Below are 22,217 nucleotides of genomic sequence, written 5' to 3'. Positions count from 1 at the left end.
TAGCTACAAGTTCTATGCTTTTATAGATTGGTTCTGCCAGTTGATGGAACATTGCTCAAAGAAGTACTTGATCAACAAGAAACTGAGGTAGTCATAATCTCTACCCAAGAAGTGGAAACATTTGCTCCAAGTTCAAACAAGTACTTGATCAACAAGAAAACCTTTATTACAAGGGACATGTGATGAGAGGAAACGGTGGACTCACACAATCAAATCAAAGGGTAGCCTCGTCAATCGTTGTTATTTTTATTAACGAGTGATTCATCTTATGTCTTTTGATGAGACAAAATTCATTTCAAGTGTTTCTCTAATAGTATAATGATATGTTATATTCATTTTGTATTTTAAACACACATTAAAAAATCTCTCGTTTACTACTGTCCTAAAACAACTTCTTGAGACTCACAATTTGTTTTGGAATCTATAAACTAAATCAAGCTAAACTATTAGAAAGATTATTGCAAGTAAGAGTAACCACGCTTAAGTGAATTAAGTAATTAGTGAGATAAATATATTGAGATGAATCTCATGTTACAACCAAAGAATTTCCAACAACTTATACCTTAAGAAATTCTATATATACTAAAACTCAAACATCTGGTTACTGTTCTAGGGCATTGCGCGGACTAAAATGCCCCTGCTTCTTTTTTGTTATTTCAACTTTGCCCTTCAACATTTTTGTCCGGTTCCTTTTCTTTCCTGCTTTCTTCAGTGATTCCTTTTCATTGCTTTTGGTCCAATTTTTTTTCCATTTCATTGCTTTGTCCCAAGAACTTTGTCGTTCTTGTAGTCGGCGATCGGTTCTTTCTTCCCATGATGGGCGATGCTCAACTCCATGTCATGGGCGCGGGTGGCCAATTCCTCGAAGGTCCGTGGTTTAATGCCTTGAAGGATGTATTGCAAACGCCATTGCATACCTTGGACGCACATCTCGATTGAAGAGGTTTCCGAGAGCTTATCTTTACAGTCGAGGCTTAGAGTGCGCCATCTGTTGATGTAGTCAATGACTGGCTCGTCCTTCCACTGCTTTGTGCTCGTTAGCTCTAGCATGCTCACAGCGCGGCGGGTGCTGTAGAAGCGGTTGAGGAATTCCCGCTCTAATTGCTCCCAGCTGTTGATGGACTCGGGCTCTAGGTCCGTGTACCACTCAAAGGCATTTCCTTTCAGCGAGCGCATAAACTGCTTGGCGAGGTAGTCTCCCTCCGTCCCCGCGTTGTTGCAAGTTTTGACGAAATGTGCAAAGTGCTGCTTTGGGTTTCCTTTTCCATCAAACTGCATGAACTTTGGTGGTTGATAACCTCTTGGCATCTTCAGGGCATCAATCTTCTTGGAGTACGGCTTCGAGTACAACCCGGAGGTATTTGAGCTCCCTTCGTACTGTGCCTTGATGGTGTTGGCGATCATCTCTTGCAATTGCTTGATAGAGAGAGATCCCATGAGCGTCGTTGCTTGGTCTGGCTCCGGCTTCTCATCGATTCTCTCTACCTGAGGCTCATCTTCTTCGTCATCTCTTCTCTTTAGTGGATCATTCTCTGGGTCGGGTTTATCGCCGTCCTGCGCCTCCAATCGGTTGACTAGTGCTGCAATTTGCAAGTCTTTTTCTTCCACAGTTCGGGTTAGCCTTGCAATTGCTTCATTCATTTGAGCCAGTTGTTCTTCAACGGAGGTAACGCCGATAGTCATGACTTGTGCGACCAATAGCCGTGACTTTCCTTTAGACATCCAGGATGCTGATGAAGAACGTCGTTGGCTGCTTTGGGATGTCATCTTGTGTGCCTCAGCATCATGCTTCGGTGCCCCCTGCGAGGTCAGGTTGATGACAGACTTACATCTTGGATGCTCCCCTTGCTCTTTTAGCGGCACCATTTTTGAAATGGCATGTTGAGGAGCCGTTGTGGCGCCAATGGATTGTCCATTTGCAGCAGAAGTGCTTAGGATCCTTCCCTCAATGGTTGCAAGAACGGCTTGTCCCTTGCTTGATGCCATTGACTTTGAGGTGTGCTTGGATTCCTTGAACGGAGAAAGAGATGAGAGGTAGAGATTGTCCCACTGGGCGTGCCAATTTGTGAACACGGAAAATTCCTGAAACGAAATAGACAAGAATAACGTGCACAAACAAATATTTGTATTTGATGATTTTGGGTTACAATCTCTCTCTATTTTGATCCTCTGATTCGATCTCCGTAAGGTGTTGATTGGTGGATGTGCGATTGATCCAAGGGCCGTCGGGGCTTGATCTTGGATGAACTGTTGGAAGTTTCTTCAAAGGGTCGTGGGCTTGATCTTTGAAGGTGGATTTGAGCGGATCTTCAAGGAGCCGTTTGGGCTTGATCTTGAGTAACGGTGATGAACGGATCTTCAAGGGCTTTTGGGCTTGATCTTGAAGAAACAGTGATAAACAGATCTTCAAGGGCTTTTAGGCTTAATCTTGAAGAACGGTTGGATGTGTGTGGATTTGTCGACGTTGTTGATCCAAAGGGCCGTTGGGGCTTGATCTTGGATGAACGGATGATGAACGATGGTGCTTTCTTCAAGGGCCGTCGGGGCTTGATCTTGAAAGAGAGATGAACAAAGAACGAAGAACACTTTCTTCAAGGGCCGTCGGGGCTTGATCTTGAATTGGTGGATGATTGTTGATCCAAAGGGCCGTTGGGGCTTGGTCTTAGGATGAACGAAGAACGAAGAGAGCTTTCTTGATTCTTCGGGAACCTGGATGCTTGAGAGCTTCGGAGTTTCAGAGCTTCAGAGCTTCAAGGTGTAATATGAATTGGTTTTGGTTCCTCCCAAATGAATGAATTAGCCTTCTATTTATAGAAATTTCCAAGGCCTAATTTTGAATATAATATCCTAGATGAAATAAGTCGTTTTTGACAGGTGTTGACACGTGTCCTATTTGATGACTTTTCCAACTCATTTCAATTGTCGTTGAGTCACACACTACGTGTAAAATTTATGTAATACATGAGCGTTGACACTTTGATTTATCGGTCAACATTTATTTACCGAAATTTCGATGTCTACAATGATTTCTACACATCCGTTTTTATCTCGTCCTTTTGTTTTTTGTGAACAAACTAGACGAGAATTAAGGACTGAGCGCTAAGCCCGACAACATTTTTATTTCTTCATATATTTCTTTTCTCATCGATGGCCAACACATAGTTCGAAGTTGACGTCTAGACATACTTGTCATGAAGCTTCATGCTAGAAAATTGTCAAGCCTGCCAACTGACTTGAGCGGTTAGAAAGTGCTTTAAGTTCTGCGCACCTATCTTCTTGTCGGTAGACAGGGCTACGAGCAGTTGTTGAAGGCAGTTGTCTATCTTTCTCGTGGTGGTACGTCTTAAAACTATATAATCATGGAAACAGCAACCCTAGTTGCCATCTTTTTATCTGGTTTACTTGTAAGTTTTACTGGGTACGCCTTATATACTGCTTTTGGGCAACCCTCTCAACAACTAAGAGATCCATTCAAGGAACACGGGGACTAGTTGAAGTACGGATCCTCCCAATATTGGGAGGATCCGTACTTTAATTGAGATAATGACAAATCATTTCACCTTTTTAGTTGGAACTTTAGGCGGGTCTCGAAAAAAGATAGCGAAAAAAATTATTCCTAGAGTTGAGACTAAAAGGAATGTATAAACCAATGCTTCCATAGATTCGATCTTGGTTTACAATTATAGCTTCCATACCTGTTTATTTGGGATCGTCTCCTGGATAAATAAAGAACAAGAGTCAAAGAAAAGGCAGTGATTCAAATCAAGATTTATCTGGTACCCCATCTAAAAATCACAAAAAGAAAATCAAAATGAAAAGTAACAAGTAACAAAGCATATTGTATCAGACTACTTGTCTTCTTGTAGTTGGACCTCCAAGTTTTTGGAGAAATTCCTTTTGCTGGCTTAGAGGCCCTATGTCTTGATTTTCTCATCATTTGGTGGGCTTTTCAAGTCTCAAATGTTAAGCCTAAAACAACTTGTATATTCTTTTAGGGGGTGTGATATTCACACATTTCATTTTACTTCTCAAACATCTTTTTAATTTTCAGCCGTCGGATAGGATAAATTAAAGAAGATCAACGGACAGAAATTATCAAAAGGTGTGTAAGAAGTAAAATATGATGTGTGAATAGCACACCCCTTATTTTAATGCGTCTAAAAGGATCATGCGTAAACAATTGTATGCTCATTTAGAGATTCTATTGGAACAAAATTTTGATCATGGGGTTTATCAAACAATATTTACCTAGTTGTAAGTTGTAGCATTGGAATGAGAGATGAAGTCACAAAGTAATCATGAGCTACGGCCCCGTTAGCTACAAGTTCTATGCTTTTATAGATTGGTTCTGCCAGTTAATGGAACATTGCTCAAAGAAGTACTTGATCAACAAGAAACTGAGGTAGTCATAATCTCTACCCAAGAAGTGGAAACATTTGCTTCAAGTTCAAACAAATACTTGATCAACAAGAAAACCTTTATTACAAGGGACATGTGATGAGAGGAAACGGTGGACTCACACAATCAAATCAAAGGGTAGCCTCGTCAATCGTTGTTATTTTTATTAACGAGTGATTCATCTTATGTCTTTTGATTAGACAAAATTCATTTCAAGTGTTTCTCCGATAGTATAATGATATGTTATATTCATTCTGTATTTTAAACACACATTAAAAAATCTCTCGTTTACTATCGTCCTAAAACAACTTCTTGAGACTCGCAATTTGTTTTGGAATCTATAAACTAAATCAAGCTAAACTATTAGAAAGATTATTGCAAGTAAGAGTAACCACGCTTAAGTGAATTAAGTAATTAGTGAGATAAATATATTGAGATGAATCTCATGTTACAACCAAAGAATTTCCAACAACTTATACCTTAAGAAATTCTATATATACTAAAACTCAAACATCTGGTTACTGTTCTAGGGCAGTGTGCGGACTAAAATGCCCCTGCTTCTTTTTTGTTATTTCAACTTTGCCCTTCAACATTTTTGTCCGGTTCCTTTTCTTTCCTGCTTTCTTCAGTGATTCCTTTTCATTGCTTTTGGTCCAATTTTTTCCCCATTTCTTTTGCTTCTCTTCTTCCGTAGCCGTTTGCTCTCTCCTCTCTTCGCCTCTGTTGGTCTCAAAGTGGATGGTTTTGCGGTGAGTTCTTCTAATCTTGCATCTACTACTTTTTTATGCAACTGTATGAATTGTGTTCTATTCAATTTTAGATGTTAGAAGCTTTTAATTTTTTTGGGTTCAATTTTAAATGGGCTTGCTTTCAGAGTTTTCGTTTGATGACAGAGATGGGGTTTTTGGGGAGAAACTTTTAATCCGTGAGTTTTTTTAGTTTGGTTGTGTTGTGGGTCTTGAGAAATGGATTTTCGATTTGTAAATGGATTTTATATTGAAATTGTTTCTCTTCTCATTTTTTGTGTTTTTTTTTTGTGCCATCGGGTTTTGCATATGGGTGTATAATCAGGTTTTCTTTTGAATTTCAGGGGATTCAGGTTTTTATTTTTCTGGAACTGTTGTCTGCAGCTTTGGAAGACATTTGTGCTTAAGGTGAGAAACTTTCGTTGCTCGCTTTTGGGTTTTGTTGTAGAATTAATTTTTTTTTTTTAAGAGTTACATTCGTGGGAATTCATTTGTTCTTCTTTTTTCCTGCATCTGAAAAATGTCACATGATGTGGGTTTATAATTAAATAAGAATATCAAAATGGGTCTTCTGTGCAAATTTTCTTTTTCTGATTTTATAGAACCGAAGAGGATGTTAACAATAACATTATTGTGTGATATGTGATCTAAAGTTCTTTGGTGAGTTATTTGGTTTTCTTGCCACATGGGATTTTATTATATATTTTTTTCGTGGTTTATGCGTGGTTCTCTGATGTGTTTTGATTTTTGATTTCAGGAAAAGTTAAGGATACGATCAAACGTTTACTGGTGAATTTTCTATTTTTCTGATTGTGTGTGATTTAATTTTTTTCAAGCTTTGGGGTGTACTTTTCTGATCTGCTTTGATTTTTAGTTGCAGCAAAAGTTGTTGCTCGAATTTTCCAGTTTTTATCTGCAGCTTTGCAAGCTCTTTATCAACAAGGTATATAATTTTTATTCTTTTTCCTGAATCGTTTGTTGGATGGAATCGTTTTTTTGTTTTTGGTGAGTTCTTCTAATCTCGCATCTGGTACTGTTTTTTTCCGACTGTATAGATTGTGTTTTGTTGAATTTTAAATGGTAGAAGCTTCTTGGGTTCAAATTAAATGGGTTGTTATCAACATCGAATTGCTTTCGAAGCTGTTTGGCTACTCCCTTAACGCCCTTTTTCCTTTTCTTTTCAGCTTCTTCGATCTGCAGCCCCCTTCTTTTTTTTCCTTTTCCAGATTTAGCCTTTTTCCCCTATATTGTATCTTTTGGCTGATTTTGTGGGTCTTGGTCAGTGCTGTGGGTATTGGTGAATTCCTAGCATGTTTATGCATGCAGTTTTTGTTATAATGTATGGATTGTGTTTTGTTCAATTTTAAATGTCAGAAGCTTTTAATTTTTTTGGGTTCAATTTTAAATGGGTTGTTATCAACCATTGAATTTCTTTTGGAGTATTCATTTGATAAGAGAGATTATTGGGAAATTTCTATCGTGTTTATGCATGCATTTTTTTGTTATAGATTTGGAAGAACATAGCATTACAAGGTGTTGAGGGTTTGCTGGCAGGGGAAAGTAGCAGCGTTAAGATTTTGCAAGTGAGATATTAGGGTGAGAGAAAAACGGGACAAAGAGCATCGAAGACGCATTTGGGATTAGGGGTAGCAAAACAGGGGAAAAGAATATGACAGAGGAATGGACGCTTAATTTTTTTCTTAACTGGTTTGGGATTTTGCTTGCCTTTGAGGTTGTTGGTGTCAAGCCATTTGGTGTTAAGTGGTGTCTATTTTTCATAACTTTTATTACTAATTTTTATTTCGTTTGCGATTTTGTGTCCTGGGATTTCTGAATTTTATCGTTCATTGTCGGTTTTTTTAATTTTTTTTGTCTTCATTTGTTTGTTTAATATGTTGTGTTTGTGCTGGGACGCCATTTTGCAAGTTTTCTTTCCATTGGGACCGCTACATTTTATAAGTGATGCGGGTGAGGTTTAGATACTCAAAACACTCCATTTTTTTTGCAAATATGCGCGTTTGGTTCTCTTCGGTTTTAAATGTTTAAAATTAAATGGTTATTTTGATAAAATGGTTTATTAGTTTTTCTTATGTGTTGTGATCAGGAATTCAATTGGATTGGGTAAAATGCTTTATCAATTTACGTTATAGGGAATTTTGTGTATTATGGTTTGTGAGTTTTATTGCTCATCGTTTGTTCTTTTTTCTTTGTTTGCCGGTTTCTTTTGCAAGGGATCACTATAGTTTGGGCATCTTTTCGAGTTTTAAATTGCTTGAGGGTAAGATTTAGATAATAAAATTCGAAACGAGGCGTTACTTTTCTTTTTGGAAACTAATTTAAAAGCTCGGCATGGATAGTTAACTGTGTTGAAATGTCTTGATAAAACCTGAACCTTTTGTTATATGTGAATGTTCATTCCTTACTACAAATATAATAGGCATAGTGGTCTAAAAAATTAAAACCCACTGACACATGACATCAGAAATTCAAACCAATTTCTACTGTTACCATTACCTTCTTTCATTCAGATCATCAGCATGTAGTTCAAATCTAGATCAAACCTAGATGAAATTCAAGTGACAAGATTTATTGTCATTGTTTCAATAATTTACATTGTTTTAGTACCCAGGTTTACAGCATGAGTCGAAGATCCAAGAACATTTTGGCAGACTTTGATATTGAAGACACTAATTTTGCTCCTTGTTTTGTACTTTAATGTCCAACTTTTTACATGTTTTATACACCAACACCCGCAGCAACGCGGGGGCACTATGACTAGTACTCTCTAAAGTGATGTATCTAGTATTTCTTAAGCAAACACAAAATTTTCATAAATAAATATGAGAAGTGACAATATATGGAGATCTATTTTAATTGGAAATAACTCCATGAGAATGCTACCGATTTTCTCAATTAGACGTTCTCGTTCTACCTTATCGACTCTTTATCCTACACCTACCCTCATTTAATCTTGTACTGACAAAAGGGGATACAAAATTTTCTCGTGATCCCTATAGCTTTTCAGTCCTCTCCGAGGAAGCACACCCACGCAGCCATACATACGGCAAACAGTTCCACACGTAGGATCCCCCGGGGTCCCACCAAAAGTCACGACAAAAATTCCCCACCGCACCATGTAAAAGCAGAAGCTGAAGCTTAATAAGCAAAAAGCGTCCGCTGAAAACCACAAAGACTTGATCGACACACCAAGTCAATTTCCGTACTCTTTCTCTTTGTTTTCTTAATCGTACAAAAACCCAGCCAGCATTCCCCTGCTCCTTCATGAAAGAGGATGGCTTCCAATGGAATCCGCTTCACCAGAGTAGAAGTAGGAGGCATGTTACTGCAAGTGGGATACCGATTCCACCCTACAAAAGAAGAGCTGATCAGCCATTACTTGAAGTTGAAGCTCCGGGGAATGGATTCCCTCGTCAGCGACGCCATCCGTGAAATCAATATCTGCAACTACGAGCCCTGGGAATTGCCTGGTAATTATTTGCAAAACCCCAGGTCTTAAATTTTCATTATTTTTCTTAGTCCGATGAGTCTGATAATCTGTATATGCCATTGGGTATTTGGGTTTAATCCAAGCGTAGCTTACTAGCAATCCCAGTTCATAAAGTTACTATTTTTTTTTTCTCGAGTGACAATTTTACGAAGGTCAGAGATTTCAGCACTCAACGCTTTTCTGTGAGATGGAAAAGTAGTAAAATGTTCATTGTTAAAATATAAATAGCGGAAAATGGAGTGCGAAAATCTCTACACTTTTACTGATACATTTTTGGAGTGTATTCAATTGGGATTTTGAGCAATTTTAATTCTTTTAATGAATTTAGAAGTATTCAATCAAGATTTTAAGGTAGTTTATTAAAATCCTTATAAATTTGGGTGTATTCAATTAGAATTTTAAAGAAGTTTATAACATTACAGATGTATTCAATTAGAATTTGATTTTAAAGAATTTCAAAAAGTTGAGGAATTAGAGAGAATTGGAGATAATTTGTAGTGTATTTTCCCTATGAGATTCCAAGGAATTGAATCAAAATTTTACATGAAATCTCTACAAATCAATTAAACTCCATTAAAATCTCTCCATAAGTTTGCATTTGAATGAGTCTAAAAATGTGTACGCAATTGGTTTAATCCAAATGTTGTGTTTTATGCAGAGATTTCACTGATAAAGTCGGATGATGAATGGTACTTCTACAACCGACCAATTTACAAAAAAAACAACAGAAACGAAGTTGAAAGGGCGACGGCCACAGGCTTCTGGAAGAGCACCGGGAAGGAAAAAATAGTCAAGGCTCGAGACAACAAAATTATCGGTAAAAAGAGGATTCTGACATTTCGCCAAGGTCGCGGTCGTAACGCCCCAATTACCAACTGGGTCATGCATGAGTTTTCCATCCCTCAAATCAATCCTAATGCTAATCAGGTCATCATTCTCTTTCTATTTTCAGGTTTTTGTTAATATTGTTATCGATATATGATGTGCAATTTGCAGCATTGTATGAGGCAAGTTGTAAACCGGAGGCTGGAGGGGTTTTGGTTGTGAAACTCAAGTCTATTCGGCTTCTAGCCAAATTGGCTTCTTCTGTAACTCTGCAAAGTTTAGTGGCTTTTGGTTTGGAACCTTGTTTAATTTTCTGTTGGTGCTACTTCATTGCATAACTGGTTTTCCAACTTATTTGCAGAGGGATTTCGTTCTCTGTTACGTAAAGAAGAAATCAGGTAAGAACACGGATGTTGCAACCGGTGATGAAGGTGAATCTAGTAATTACAACAATGCACATGACTTTGAAAATCAACTGCAACCAGCACATAATATGCATGTTGAAGAGGTGAGAATGTCGAGCACGAATGGTGATTAAAACTTCTTCATATATATAGACGGAGCAAAAGAAACAGATCCAAAACCTTTGCTTGTTTGTTGTTCACTGTGCAGGAACGTACTCAGCCACCACCAAATCCGGACATTTTTCAGAGGGAATTGGATAGTATGCTTGGACATACGCGTGGTAATAATGATTACCATGGAACGCAATCTGCACCTGGAGCTAATGAATCGGATGGAGATTCAGAAGAGTTCGTAAATACAGTTATTGTTGACCCGTATGAGGCTTTCAGTGAACAAATAACTCACGCTAACGTCTTAAATAACTCCACTCTGCCACAGTCACCTAGGAAGGTGTATTTAAAGGATTGTGGAGTAAGCAGTGGCTCAGCCACAGAAGTACAACATGCAGTTGATGAAGAGGTAAAAAAGCGTTCTGCTAAAACTTCGCTCAACTTTTTGGTACTGGAAGCTTTGGAAACTTGCTCATGTTTTCTGATTATTATTATTTTTTAGGGCCAGTCCCAGGGCGGGAAAGGTGTTCCGCTTCGTAACCGGATCTTAATACAGGCTGCTTCCTCTACCAATGTATTACCTAAACCTCAGACTGATCGTCTTCAATCAGTCAGTGATGAAGATTCTGGTGCATCAAGACCCATTAAAAAGAGTGCTTCCTCTGTGGATGTAGATGCAGATAGCCTTCTGATTAACTCTATTCAGTTAGCCTCCGACGAATACTATAACAATGAGAGAACACGCAGAAGAACATATCCAACAAGTGCCCTCTTAGCACTAGGCAAACCTAATGAATTAGAACAGCAGCAAAGCAAGGTGAGTGAGAGAACCCAAACTGCAGCACGGAGAACATGAATAATGTTTCTTTGGAGAGGCTATTTCCACAACTTAATCTGGTTTATTTTTGCAGGCCAAAGTAGCTGCAGAGCGTCGAGCTGCTGTTGATTTCCCCCCGAAGAGGAACTTTATAACAGAATCTAACAAAGACGTAGAGGTGGTTCAAGGCAATAAAACAGAAAAGGGTTTGAAGCAGACACACAATGCAACCACCGCCGGCAATTGGATGAGCTGTTCTTTCATTTCCTGGGAAACTTCCCCCCCATTAACAAGTCCCCCATCAGTATACCTTTTCAACACGGTTCTAGGTGCGATATTGTTCCTTGTTTTTGCTTGGGAAGTAGTTTTATACGGGCAGTGGTGCTAGATGAGCGTCACACAATGAGTAATGCCAGACTTAGTGGTTGCTTATTGCTGCTATAAAATGTGGGAGTATCAGCCATGTTTTGCAGTGATGAAATGTTTACATTTGGCATAGCCTATGGAGTTTGACATGTTTCTGTTTCTACGGACCAGAAGTAATGATGTATGGCTGGTACTGGAATCTCAGTACGGTATTGTTTTTTTGTTTAATCATTTGGGAAGCAGAAATTCGAACTCTTGGGATATTTTCTTAAAATTGTAAAAGATAAATACTGTTAGACCATGATAGTGTTAGAAGTTGAGACGTTAAAGAAATCATGTTAGACCATGATAGTGTTAGAAGTTGAGACGTTAAAGAAATCATATGGAAATTCGAACTCTTGGGGCATTTAAAATTGTGAAAGATAAATACTACTAGGCCATGTTCATGTTGTTAGAAGTTAAAATGTTTTTGTTTTCCTATAATAGCAAAAAGTTGAGACGTTAAAGAAATCATGTTAGACCATGATAGTGTTCGAAGTTGAGACGTTAAAGAAATCATATGGAAATTCGAACTCTTGGGGCATTTAAAATTGTGAAAGATAAATACTACTAGACCATGTTCATGTTGTTAGAAGTTAAAATGTTTTTGTTTTCCTATAATAGCAAAAGATAAAAAGGAATGGGGTGAGAGAGGCTCGAACTCTCGACCTCAGGATCACTCAGAAGCTATGAGACCTACGCGCTAGCCAACTGCGCCACCACCCCAATGTCGTTCAAAAGTTGTGTTACGTAAGCTTTAAACGGAATATGCAAAATGCATGGCAGACATGGCATTTTGTACCCGACCCATTAATATTAGTATTTGGGTGGATGCTTAACGGGTCGGGTTGCTAACAGGTGAACCCGTTAACTAATGGGTCACCTTGGGTCAACCCGTTAGCACTCGTTAGTTGAGGATATTTTAGTAATTTCAGTAAAGTCTTAACAACAAAAAATAAACTCTATGCAAAATAATAATAATAATTGTTAAAGGGTAAAACGGGTGATCCGTTAGCTTAACGGGTCGGATTCGGATGCCCCATTAACTTAACGGATCAGATTGAACCCGACCCGTTTACAAGTCTAGTTCAAAGGTTGTATTACGTAACTTTAAAGCCCAGACAACCAGCCTCAAAAATTTTGCTTGGTCAAAAATGGTTTGAAGGAGACCTGCATTACCATTCAAAATTGATACTTAAAAAGGGAGGCAGATTGTTTGCCCTCCTAGTTGTGGTGCCCTTCCATGCCCTCCTATTTTGTGCGGTCATGGTTAAACCACGTCAACATTTTATATTAATTTTTTAATAGAGATAATAAGACAAAAAATAATAAAAATATAAAATATTGACGTGGCTTAACCGTGATCGCACAAATACAAGGGTATGGAAGGGCACCACAACACGGAGGGCAGACAATCTGCCTCCCTTAAAAAGATTACGCCTCAATTTGTGGGCCAAGATATTTATAAGCATATGAATGTTTACATTGTTGTCACATTAAATATGATTCACAAGCCCCCCAACGTAAGGGCTATAATGCGTTCCCGGCCACCGCATCGGTGGGGTATATATTTTTCTGGCGACGAAAAATTTAAAACTTTTAACAAATAGTATCTCTCTCCTCTTTCTCTCTCTTGCTTCTGATTTTCTTCCATGGATTTGGTTTCTGAGAAAATGGGTACTCAGGAAATCGTTTATTGGATAATGGATACTGAAAATTTTGAGACGTTGCAGGGTTTAGGTGCGGGTTCTAATGTGGCAAAGATTAATCGCAGAGAAAGTGAGAGCCTTTCAAGGAGCTACAGCGGCAGCTGCATATCATTGCCGTCGATAGCAGAGCTAAAGCCAGAGACTTTGGCAGGGCCTTGCTTAGTCTCGTGCATGACTTTCAATATTTTGGCTCCAATCTACAAAAGACTCGATCAACAGGTCCTATTCTATCGCATTTGCGTTTCTTTGTGATTTGATGTATTTCGTTTTTAGAGTCACTTTGTTTGATAACTATTTCGTTTTTAGAGCCGTTTGTACTCTCAAAACGAAGTGGTTATCAAACGGACTTAGTTTATCTGAGTTTGTTTTCTCAATTTCTTTGTGGTGTGTGTGAAACAGAATCAAAGCCTTAGCGAGAGCGACTACGGGCCGTTTTGGGTGGCCAGGAACCACAGGATTTTGGATTGGTTGCTCTGTGAATCATCTGCCTTAATTTGTCTGCAGGTGATATTTGAGTACCCTTTTGCTTTTTTGGGCCTCAAACAAAATACCCATTGTTGCATATGAGGTTTTAAGGGTCATGGCCCTTTCCAACTATATGTGCTGACACTAACCCATTTTTTGCAATATTAAGAGTTCTGGGTTGGAAATGAAGAATTTGTGAATATGTACCTGGACAGGCTTGGTGATGCAGGCTATACTACCTTTAAGCTCGCCCGAACTAACAACCGGGGAGATGGTATATTGCTATCTTGAATCTATTCCCCTTAATGTCGATTTTAATACATTAGACTTATCTGGATTCGAGTTTAGTTAAATCTCATTATTGCATTGCTCCATGGGTAAAATGTGCGGTTTTTTTAACTCACATTCATATGTTAATTCCAAGTTCACAACTGCAATATAAGTCAGATGCTGAACAACTTGAAAGTTCTGAGAAAAAATGTACATTATTCTGCACACATGGGTTCATGTTTCATGCATTGGAGTGCTTTGTCACAACACTTTGCAGTTGAATTGGCCTTTCTTTGTTAACTTTTCCCAGTACAATTTAGCAGTCTAAGTTATTAGAGAGTTCTTCCACTGGTTCTTCATATATCGGCTAGCGTTTCCAAAGAGGTTGTGTCTTAGAATGGTCCTCAAGTTTGATATCAACTCATTTCTTGTTTTGCGAGTGTTGTCATGATTAAAATGAGCTTTTTAAGTCTATTCCATGCTCTATGGCTTGACTTATTGTATTTTCTCTATACAGGTTTGCTGACTGCTGTGAGGAGGGACTGTTTTAGTGTTCGAAACTGCCAAGAGTTGCATTTTAATGATTTTGGAGACCGTGTTGCTCAGCTATTACATGTTCAGTTAGCTGCCCCATTTTCACGAAAGAGGAAACGTTCAACAAGAAATGCTAATTGTGAATACTCATTTGCTGTTTCCTCATGATTCCAGTCTCTCTATAGTACGATTGCATCAGGTATTCAGAGTTTCCAAACAAGTTATCAACTTATGGCATATAATTGTCAACTTATTTTAACAAGCTGCACTAGCAATCATTCTAACCCGTTTCTTGAAGTTTTTTAATAGGTTTACAAAATTTTGCAATTTGTGAAGTCGTATCAGAATGAAAAGAAGCTAAACCCGATGCCCATCGTACTCTGTGGGTGAGTCTCCTGCCTTGTCTTTTTTAGATAATGTTCCATGTCAAAGTATCTCATTTCTAATACTCTGAAGAAAATCTTTAAAATATACATCCTTTTGAAGGTGCTAGCTATCCTAACTGGTAAATCCTTTTGAAGGCCGCCTTCACAAACAATGGAATTTTAATAAATGGTAGGCTTTCTCTGGTTGTATTCTTTTGTGTAGGATGGTAGTTCTTATATTTGTATTTCTTTTTTTGTTATTCTCAATGCAGTGACTGGAATGGAAGTAAGCGAGGCCATGTGTACAAATTCCTTAGATCACAGGGTTTTGAATCAACATATGATACTGCTCATCAATATACCAATGCGGATGCTCACAAGGTTGGTGTTTTCTGGATTTAAATTCTAAAATCAATGATTTACTGGCTGCCAAAGGACCCATCTATACAATGCTCATCATCTGTTTTAACGGAATATTTGTATTTTATATCTGACAGTGGGTTAGCCACCGCAATCATAGGGGAAACATCTGCAGTGTTGACTTCATTTGGCTTTGTAATCCCAATAAGTCACGAAAACCACTAAAGACTAGTTGGTGTGAAGCTGTTTTTGGAATATTACGGGTAAGCAATTTGGTTTCCATATTCTATTTTTTTGTCATTAACACTCATCCGTTCACATTTTCTCTACCTACTATCTAATTCCTTGCCACAGAGGGCAAGAATCGTAGTTCATCAGATATATTGTGCACAGAAAGCTTTGTTCAAAACTTTTGAAAAGATGCTTGGATCCTTTATATTATAGGGCATGCAAGCTCTAGACAGTTTCTACATGCAATCCTAATAACTTCCTTTTTCCTTTTGGGGTTTTCAGCGCCAGCTTCGAAAAGCTTCGATGGCTGAAAATGATGCATTTGCCTTTCTGAAGGGTGATAGTCATGGTGATTTTATTACCTCCTCAGCTTTCTGTGAAGCACTACAATAGGTTGGTTCTATTAGCTATTAAGCTGTATAAAGTTCAAATGGAAAGATCAAACTTGCTCATATAGGTATTTGCAGGTTAATTTAATTGGTCATCCTAAAGGGACTAGGTTTCCAGGAGACAAGGGATCTCTGGATCCAGGCAGACGCCGATGCAAATGGTGTTCTTGATTACGAAGAATTTAAGGTACATTACATCCATAATAATTTATTTTATTTTCCTTTTGAAATTACATTAGCATTGCCGTCATGTAATAGTCCTTCCAAAGTACTACAAGATTAACATCGCGTGTCTAAAACCTTTGGCATTGCAGAATAGAATTTGGAGTTCGAGAGCGTCAGAGGATAAGGAAAGTCTCAACGGTAGTAGAGAGGAGTCCAAACGAGGCATGCAGGACTCCCTCGTATTCAATGTGAAGAATGCAGTTCTATTATATACCCCCGTGAGGCGGAGAAGGGAATATGGCCCGAAGATTATACTCTCTCTGATCACGCTCGACTCTCGGTTGTACTTTCACCAGAAAGGATGTGGTGTTGTAAGTCATAAACCTCACTTAACGACGCACGTGGAAGGGATTTGCAGAATCTGTAGGAAATGTGTATAGCCAACAGAGGAAAGGTCCCTTCTGTGGTACTACTTGTGTTTGAGAAAAAGAAAGAAAAGAGCAATATAGGGTTGGAGAGTTTTTTCTGGTTGATATTCTTCATTCTTTTAACTGTTTCTCACTAGCCTTGGCCAAATTATTTTTTTTCTTTTGTTGTTGTTGTTGGGAGAGGTCGCACTTGGTGCGATGGCAAGTGCCTTCGCCCATGAGCGGTAGGTCTCAGGTTCGAGACTTGGAAGCAGCCTCTCCATAAATGGGGGTAAGGCTAGCCGACATTCACCTCTCCCAAACCCTGCGTAAAGCGGGAGCCTTGTGCACTGGGTACGACCTTTTTTTTGTTGTTGTTGTTGGGGAAGGAGGGGAGAGGATCATGTGTGTGGGTCTCCAGCAGCTGTAATGTGGAATGCTTTTTACCTAAAACGACTGGAATCATGTGTATGGGTGTCCAGCAGCTGTAATGTGGAATGCCTTTTATCTAAAACAACTGGATTTTGAATAGTTATTGATTTGTATGGATTTGTCTCACTTCTTGTTGCTTTGCAATTGCAAGCCATGTCAGGTGGGCTCACAATCATATCAAATTCCAAGTTATTGTTTGCTTTTGTGTTTGTTGGTACACAGAAAAAAGAATCTAAATTGAGAAGATACACATGCTAAATTAGTAATTAGGGATGATTTTTACACATCTGTTTTTATCTCATCCTTTTGTATTTTCTGAACAAACCAGACGAGAATTTAGGACCAAAATTAATGGGCGTGCAAAAAGTCAAAACGGGTTTGCAGAAAATCACTTTCTCGTGAAATCTAGTACTGGATTGACAAGCAAGACAAAGCAAATCTTAGCTGCCATGAGATACTACAGACAAAGCCCTCATAGCTCATACGCTCGTACCAATGTATAGCTTTGTGCATTACTCATGCAGAGCTATTTGCATGATTTCCCAGATCGTTGTGTCTTGAGCACAACGCTCGTTCAAGAGTAATTGAAAAACAGCGCTAAGCCTGACAACATGTATGTCTCTTCATATATTTTTTTTCCCGTCGGTGGCCAACACACACGTGGTTCAAAGTTGATATCTGGACATACTTGTCCTGAAGCTCCATGCTAGAAAATTGTCAAGCCTACCAACTGGCTTCAGCGGTCAAAAAGTGCTTTAAGTTCTGCGCTCCTCTCTTCTTGTCGGTAGATAAGGCTAGGAGCGGTTGTTGAAGGTAGTCGTCTTTCGTTCTCGTGGTTGTACTCTATCATCTGAATTTCTTGGGCTAGCTTGAAGGCCCTATGTCTTAATTTTCTCATCCTCTGGTGGGCTTATCCAAGTTTTATATGTTAAGCTCAAAACAACTTATATATTATTTTAACGAGTCTAAAATAATCATGCGTTAACAATTATCTGGTCATTTAGAGAGATGAAGTCACAAAGTAATCATGAGCTACAGCCCCATAGCTACAAGGTCTCTGCTTTTATAGATTGGTTCTGCCAGTTGATGGAACATTGCTCAAAGAAGTAAATTTAATCAAGAAGAAACTGAGGTAATCATAATCTCTACCCAAAAAGTGGAAACATTTGCTCCAGTTCAAACAAGTACTTGATCAACAAGAAAAACCCTTATTACAAGGGACGTGTGATGAGAGGAAACGGTGGACCCACACAATCACATCAAAAGGTAGCCTCGTAACTCGTGATTATTTTCATTAACAAGTAATTCATTTTAGGATAAATCTCAGTTTACTATCTTCAAATTTTGTGGTTTTCAACATTTGGTACATGAAATTTTTTTCATCCCAGAGTCATACCTAAAATGTTAATTTTGGGACAGTCTCATACATCCATTAATCTGGTTGTTAAGTCTCCTGTTAACTGATGACGTGACATCCATATGGACAATGACTGGATGCCACGTGTCATTAAGGGGTCCACGTGGAAATTAAAAATTAAAAAAAAAACTTTTATTTGGTCGTCTTCTACCTTCCCCGACCTTCCCTTCCTTCTTTATCCCTCCATTCTCTCCTCTGCACCAACCCACCAAACCCTCATCTCCTCTCCTCTTCAACTCGTCATACATCCACCATTCCCCCTTCATCTTCGACTCCACCCATCCTCTTCTGCGTATTACCCCTCGGCCCAATGATAAGTTCAATAAAATTGTATCTAGGATATTCCTTCATCGGTATGTAAAGCTTATTATGAAGCTTGGGTGACCTGTAATTAGCCGGGGGCTTAAATTTCGGGTTCCTCTTAATAATATGAACAATAATTTCCCATGTTATCATATATAGGTTCCGATGAAGGAAACCTAGCCTCTTCGGGACAATCATCTAAGGGCAAACCCGAAGATAGCATTCGACTAATCTCAAGCACCTACTATTCAAAGCTTGAATTTATGGATTAAACTCAATACCTCCCATGAAATCCGGCGGCTGAATCGCCTTCGGCTCCTCATCTGCCCACCGCGACTTCCTCTTCCTCGTCCCACTGCCCGTCTCACCACCACTACTCTGATTCTCCGACTCAGGCTGAGGATCCCACCTGCTGCGGCAACAGCCCCTGCTGGTCGTCTTCTCCGTAGCGGCTTGGGGATTTGGGAAAAGGGTTTTAAGCGTCAGAAGCTAATGTTTCAGTGGGCGGCGGTTGAGGCGGTCCATTCAAATCTGAGGCTAGGGTTTCAGCAAGAGGAGGGGGATTGAAATCGTAGGTGTCACGCCCCGATCCCAACATACGTCTAGAACCGACATGTGACGTCACCAAAAACCTGTATCTAACATACCTCGCCTCTGGGATATGTACCAAGCACAACTCATTCCTCGAATTGCGTAATAATTTTTCATATACTTTATGGCTACATCTAACCTCCTCATTAGACTGCCTATGTACCATCAATAGGGATCAAGCCATTCGTAGTTCACCATTTCACTACACTCGAACATTCATCACATAGACCACTATGTCTCAACATAATACCACAATTCAATCATGTAGCACCTCAAGGAACATTTAACAAAGCACGATAATAATCTCTAGTCATCTCATCATTCATCCACACATATGCATTCCAACACCATCCAATTATCACATCAATCAATAACTCATACAATACACCGAAATGCAGGGCTAGAGTGACACAGTTTGGTCGAAGCCTACATCTCTGAAGCTGTCTCAAATGAATCAAATGATGCGATTTCGGACCACTCAACGAAATCCATCAACATCGAGTTCTGGACCACTCAATGGAACCAAGACACCAAAGGGGATTCCAGACCACTTAACGAAATTCAACCTAGGATACGATTCCGAACCACTCAACGGAATCGCGAAGTAGAAGGGATTCCGGACCTTTTAACGGAATCCGAGCGGATACAATTCTGGACCACTCAACGAAATCACGGAGTACAATGCATATCAAACCACTGAATGAAATCCAAGCTTGATACGATTCCGGACCACTAAATGGAATTACAGATCACAAGGGATTTCGGACCACTTAACTGAATCCAGGCGGAGCAGGGAACCAGACCACTTAACGGAACCCCAATGGATACCCAGTTCCGAATTACTCAACGGAACCGAGATGAGGGCCAAGGAATATAGCAACGCTCAAAGAACAAGTCATGAAACAAGTACTCAAAATACAAAAGCTCATCAAAACAAGAAATGGAACAAAGCACAAGGTACACAATTAGAACAGCTCAACGAAACGAGAAATGATATAATGATACGATATGTGAAACAAGTCTCGAAGCAACAAACCCCATGACAATGGGTTAACGGTCCACAATTAGCCCTCACATTTCATCACATCATATCAATTATGCAAATCAACCACATTTCAAATATGCACATCAAATCACATTTCATCACACAATTCAACAAGCACTTCAAATCACATTTCATCACGTCATACTCATCATACAAATCAAACCATATTTCACAAACGTTTTTAATGCACAAATCAAAACATACTTAATAAACAAGTATAATATAATATGATGCAACTAGTACGCAAATCGAGTCACCGTCAACCAAGAAGACACGTCATCACAATGAGTCCATCAAGCTCCATGAAATCTCATCTGCACTTTAAGATAACCGACACACTAGAAGAACTCAGCTAGTTGACTACAAAGCCAACCGTTACTCAAGGTCGAGAGTAGGGCCCATAACCCTAGAAATTTAAACCGGAAGATCCGCCTATCAAATTCTGATCCATAACTTTCCAAAGTCCACATTATGCTTCTAGAACAACCTACTAAAATCTCATGGCAATCCGATGGTCGGATCTCTGCCAATTGCTTGAATTAGGTGCCGGTTAACAATTAATTTTTCTAACTTAGAAATCCAGTTTAGGAAGATCCGTACATCGGATTCCTGATCCGTCAGTTCTAGCTATCGTCAAATATTACGTTCTATAATGCATTAAATTTTGGTGACGATCCAACGGTCGGATTGTCGATTCAAATTTTTGATCAAGTAATGTATCATAATAAAACTAGATTCAAATAATCAAATCACTTACTACGGGTGTCAAACATGGACTCAGGGCATCTAATATTACTTAGAAAGATATTTTCAGTCCACTGGCCGCGCTTCGCCGCACACGCCGCTGTGGTTGGCAGTCGGCCACCCCAACTTGCCAGAAAATTCAACTATTTCAAAAAATTACCAAATTTCACAGAAAAGTAGATCTCAGTGAGGGGAACAATTTTCATACCTGTTACCAAGGCCAATTATGCCAGGAAATGCTCCAATTTCCCTCAAACCCGCCAGAACCCTAGAATTTGGGTGTCCTCAATTCGACCTCCATACTTGCTCTGACGCATCCTCCACTGTTCGGGCTTTGTTACTGAGATTGAGGGGAGCCTATTAGTGGTGGAAATGGGTTAAGTTAGCTTCACGATTTGTGGATCGCCGCCGTACACCCATAAGCTCCACCTTCAGTTTTTTTTTCCAAAACTAGCACAAAATTCCTTCTAATTTTGGGTGGAAATGGAAAGGGGAAGGCTAGGGAGTCGTTCCCAGGTGGTGATTTGCCTCAATTGAATGGCGTCAGGTTTGCAAGCCCCATTGGGTCGGGTTGCACGAACTGGGCAGGAATCCGTGATCCCGTGCCTTTCTATTCTCTCCCTCCCCCTCATTTCTTCCCTTTCCCATTCATCCACTTTTCTCCTCTCCCCTCTCCTTATTGGCTGACTTCCCCTCCTCCTTCCTTTCTCTCATTTTCTTTTTATCCTAACCGTACATCTCTCTCCCTTCTCTTCTTCCTTTTCGATCCCAGCCACACACGTGGCTACATCTGATGGTTCCAGAAAATCTGGAATCTTCTAGCAAGGTCAAAAATACAAAAATATCCATAACATTAAATGTTAATAACTCTTTCGTTATAGCTCCAAATTACTTTCCATTTGCACTCACGCGTTCGTAAAATCGAGCTCTATTCGAAAATATAAATTGTGACCTCGAAAGGTCTACGAATTTTAAATAATTAATTTCCAAACTTTACTTTTCGTAACCAGTTTAATAAAAATCTAAATTTAAACAAATTAAAAATAAATTCTCGAAAAATAATATAAAATCCTAATATTGCAGATACGTATATTATAATAGTGAAATCTAAGAAAAGGATTTCATAGTAGAAGGGTAGGGTTTCAGAAGGAGGGGGATGAGGATCTAGGGATTCGATTAGAGGATGAAGGTTAGGGTTTGATGGAAAAGCAGCCTCCATGGATTTGAGATTGGAGAAGCTTCGAGTGCCAGAGGTCTAGGGAGAGATGTGTGTTTGCTCTCGAAGAAGAAAACTTTTGGTTTTTTTGAATTTTTTGTTTTTTGTTTTTTTTTTAATTTTTAATTTCCACGTGGATCCTTAAAGACACGTGGCGCCTAGACATTGTTCATATGGGCGCCACATCATCATTTAACAGGAGACTTAACAACTAGACTAACGGATGTATGAGACTGTCCTAAAATTAACCCTTTAGGTATGACTCTAGTGCGAAAAAAACTTCATGTACCAAATGTTGAATACCACGAAACTTGAGAGTAGTAAACTGAGATTTACCCCTCATTTTATGTCTTTAGATTA

At 39.1% G+C, this 22,217-nt stretch overlaps 1 protein-coding gene, 1 non-coding gene and 1 pseudogene across 8 annotated transcripts; 2 read left to right on the top strand and 1 right to left on the bottom strand.

Moving 5' to 3' along the window:
- Positions 1 to 4,921: 4,921 nt before the first annotated feature.
- Positions 4,922 to 11,476, top strand: LOC103439493 (NAC domain-containing protein 69-like). Of its 7 annotated transcripts, XM_070824814.1 has the most exons (11): positions 5,011 to 5,147; positions 5,489 to 5,552; positions 5,747 to 5,804; positions 5,902 to 5,933; positions 6,025 to 6,087; positions 8,162 to 8,632; positions 9,311 to 9,579; positions 9,839 to 9,985; positions 10,090 to 10,401; positions 10,495 to 10,809; positions 10,904 to 11,476. In XM_070824814.1, the coding sequence occupies exons 6-11, from the start codon at positions 8,437 to 8,439 to the stop codon at positions 11,195 to 11,197; spliced, it is 1,533 nt and encodes a 510-aa protein (XP_070680915.1). In that variant the 5' UTR covers positions 5,011 to 5,147; positions 5,489 to 5,552; positions 5,747 to 5,804; positions 5,902 to 5,933; positions 6,025 to 6,087; positions 8,162 to 8,436; the 3' UTR covers positions 11,198 to 11,476. The 7 variants fall into 7 exon arrangements, with proteins under 7 accessions (XP_070680914.1, XP_070680915.1, XP_070680913.1 ...); XM_070824812.1 differs by lacking the exon at positions 5,747 to 5,804; XM_070824817.1 differs by lacking the exons at positions 5,747 to 5,804; positions 5,902 to 5,933.
- A 379-nt stretch (positions 11,477 to 11,855) lies between these two features.
- TRNAM-CAU (transfer RNA methionine (anticodon CAU)) lies at positions 11,856 to 11,940 on the bottom strand. Its single transcript is given in 2 exon segments — positions 11,856 to 11,891; positions 11,903 to 11,940. It is a non-coding gene; the product is annotated as a tRNA-Met (tRNA).
- A 1,377-nt stretch (positions 11,941 to 13,317) lies between these two features.
- Positions 13,318 to 16,685, top strand: LOC103439492 (uncharacterized calcium-binding protein At1g02270-like; annotated as a pseudogene).
- Positions 16,686 to 22,217: the final 5,532 nt, after the last annotated feature.

This window comes from Malus domestica, chromosome 07 (assembly GCF_042453785.1).
Source record: "Malus domestica chromosome 07, GDT2T_hap1".
Classification (NCBI taxonomy): domain Eukaryota; kingdom Viridiplantae; phylum Streptophyta; class Magnoliopsida; order Rosales; family Rosaceae; genus Malus; species Malus domestica.
The sequence above is the reverse complement of the archived record's forward strand: the minus strand, read 5'-3'. Positions and strand labels throughout refer to the sequence as shown.

Coding starts and splice junctions, on each gene's coding strand:
- LOC103439493 (XM_070824813.1), top strand. CDS start 8,437: ATGGCTTCCAATGGAATCCGCTTCACCAGAGTAGAAGTAGGAGGCATG. Junction 9,986..10,089: donor ATAATATGCATGTTGAAGAG/GTGAGAATGTCG, acceptor TTCACTGTGCAG/GAACGTACTCAGCCACCACC. Junction 10,402..10,494: donor AACATGCAGTTGATGAAGAG/GTAAAAAAGCGT, acceptor ATTATTTTTTAG/GGCCAGTCCCAGGGCGGGAA.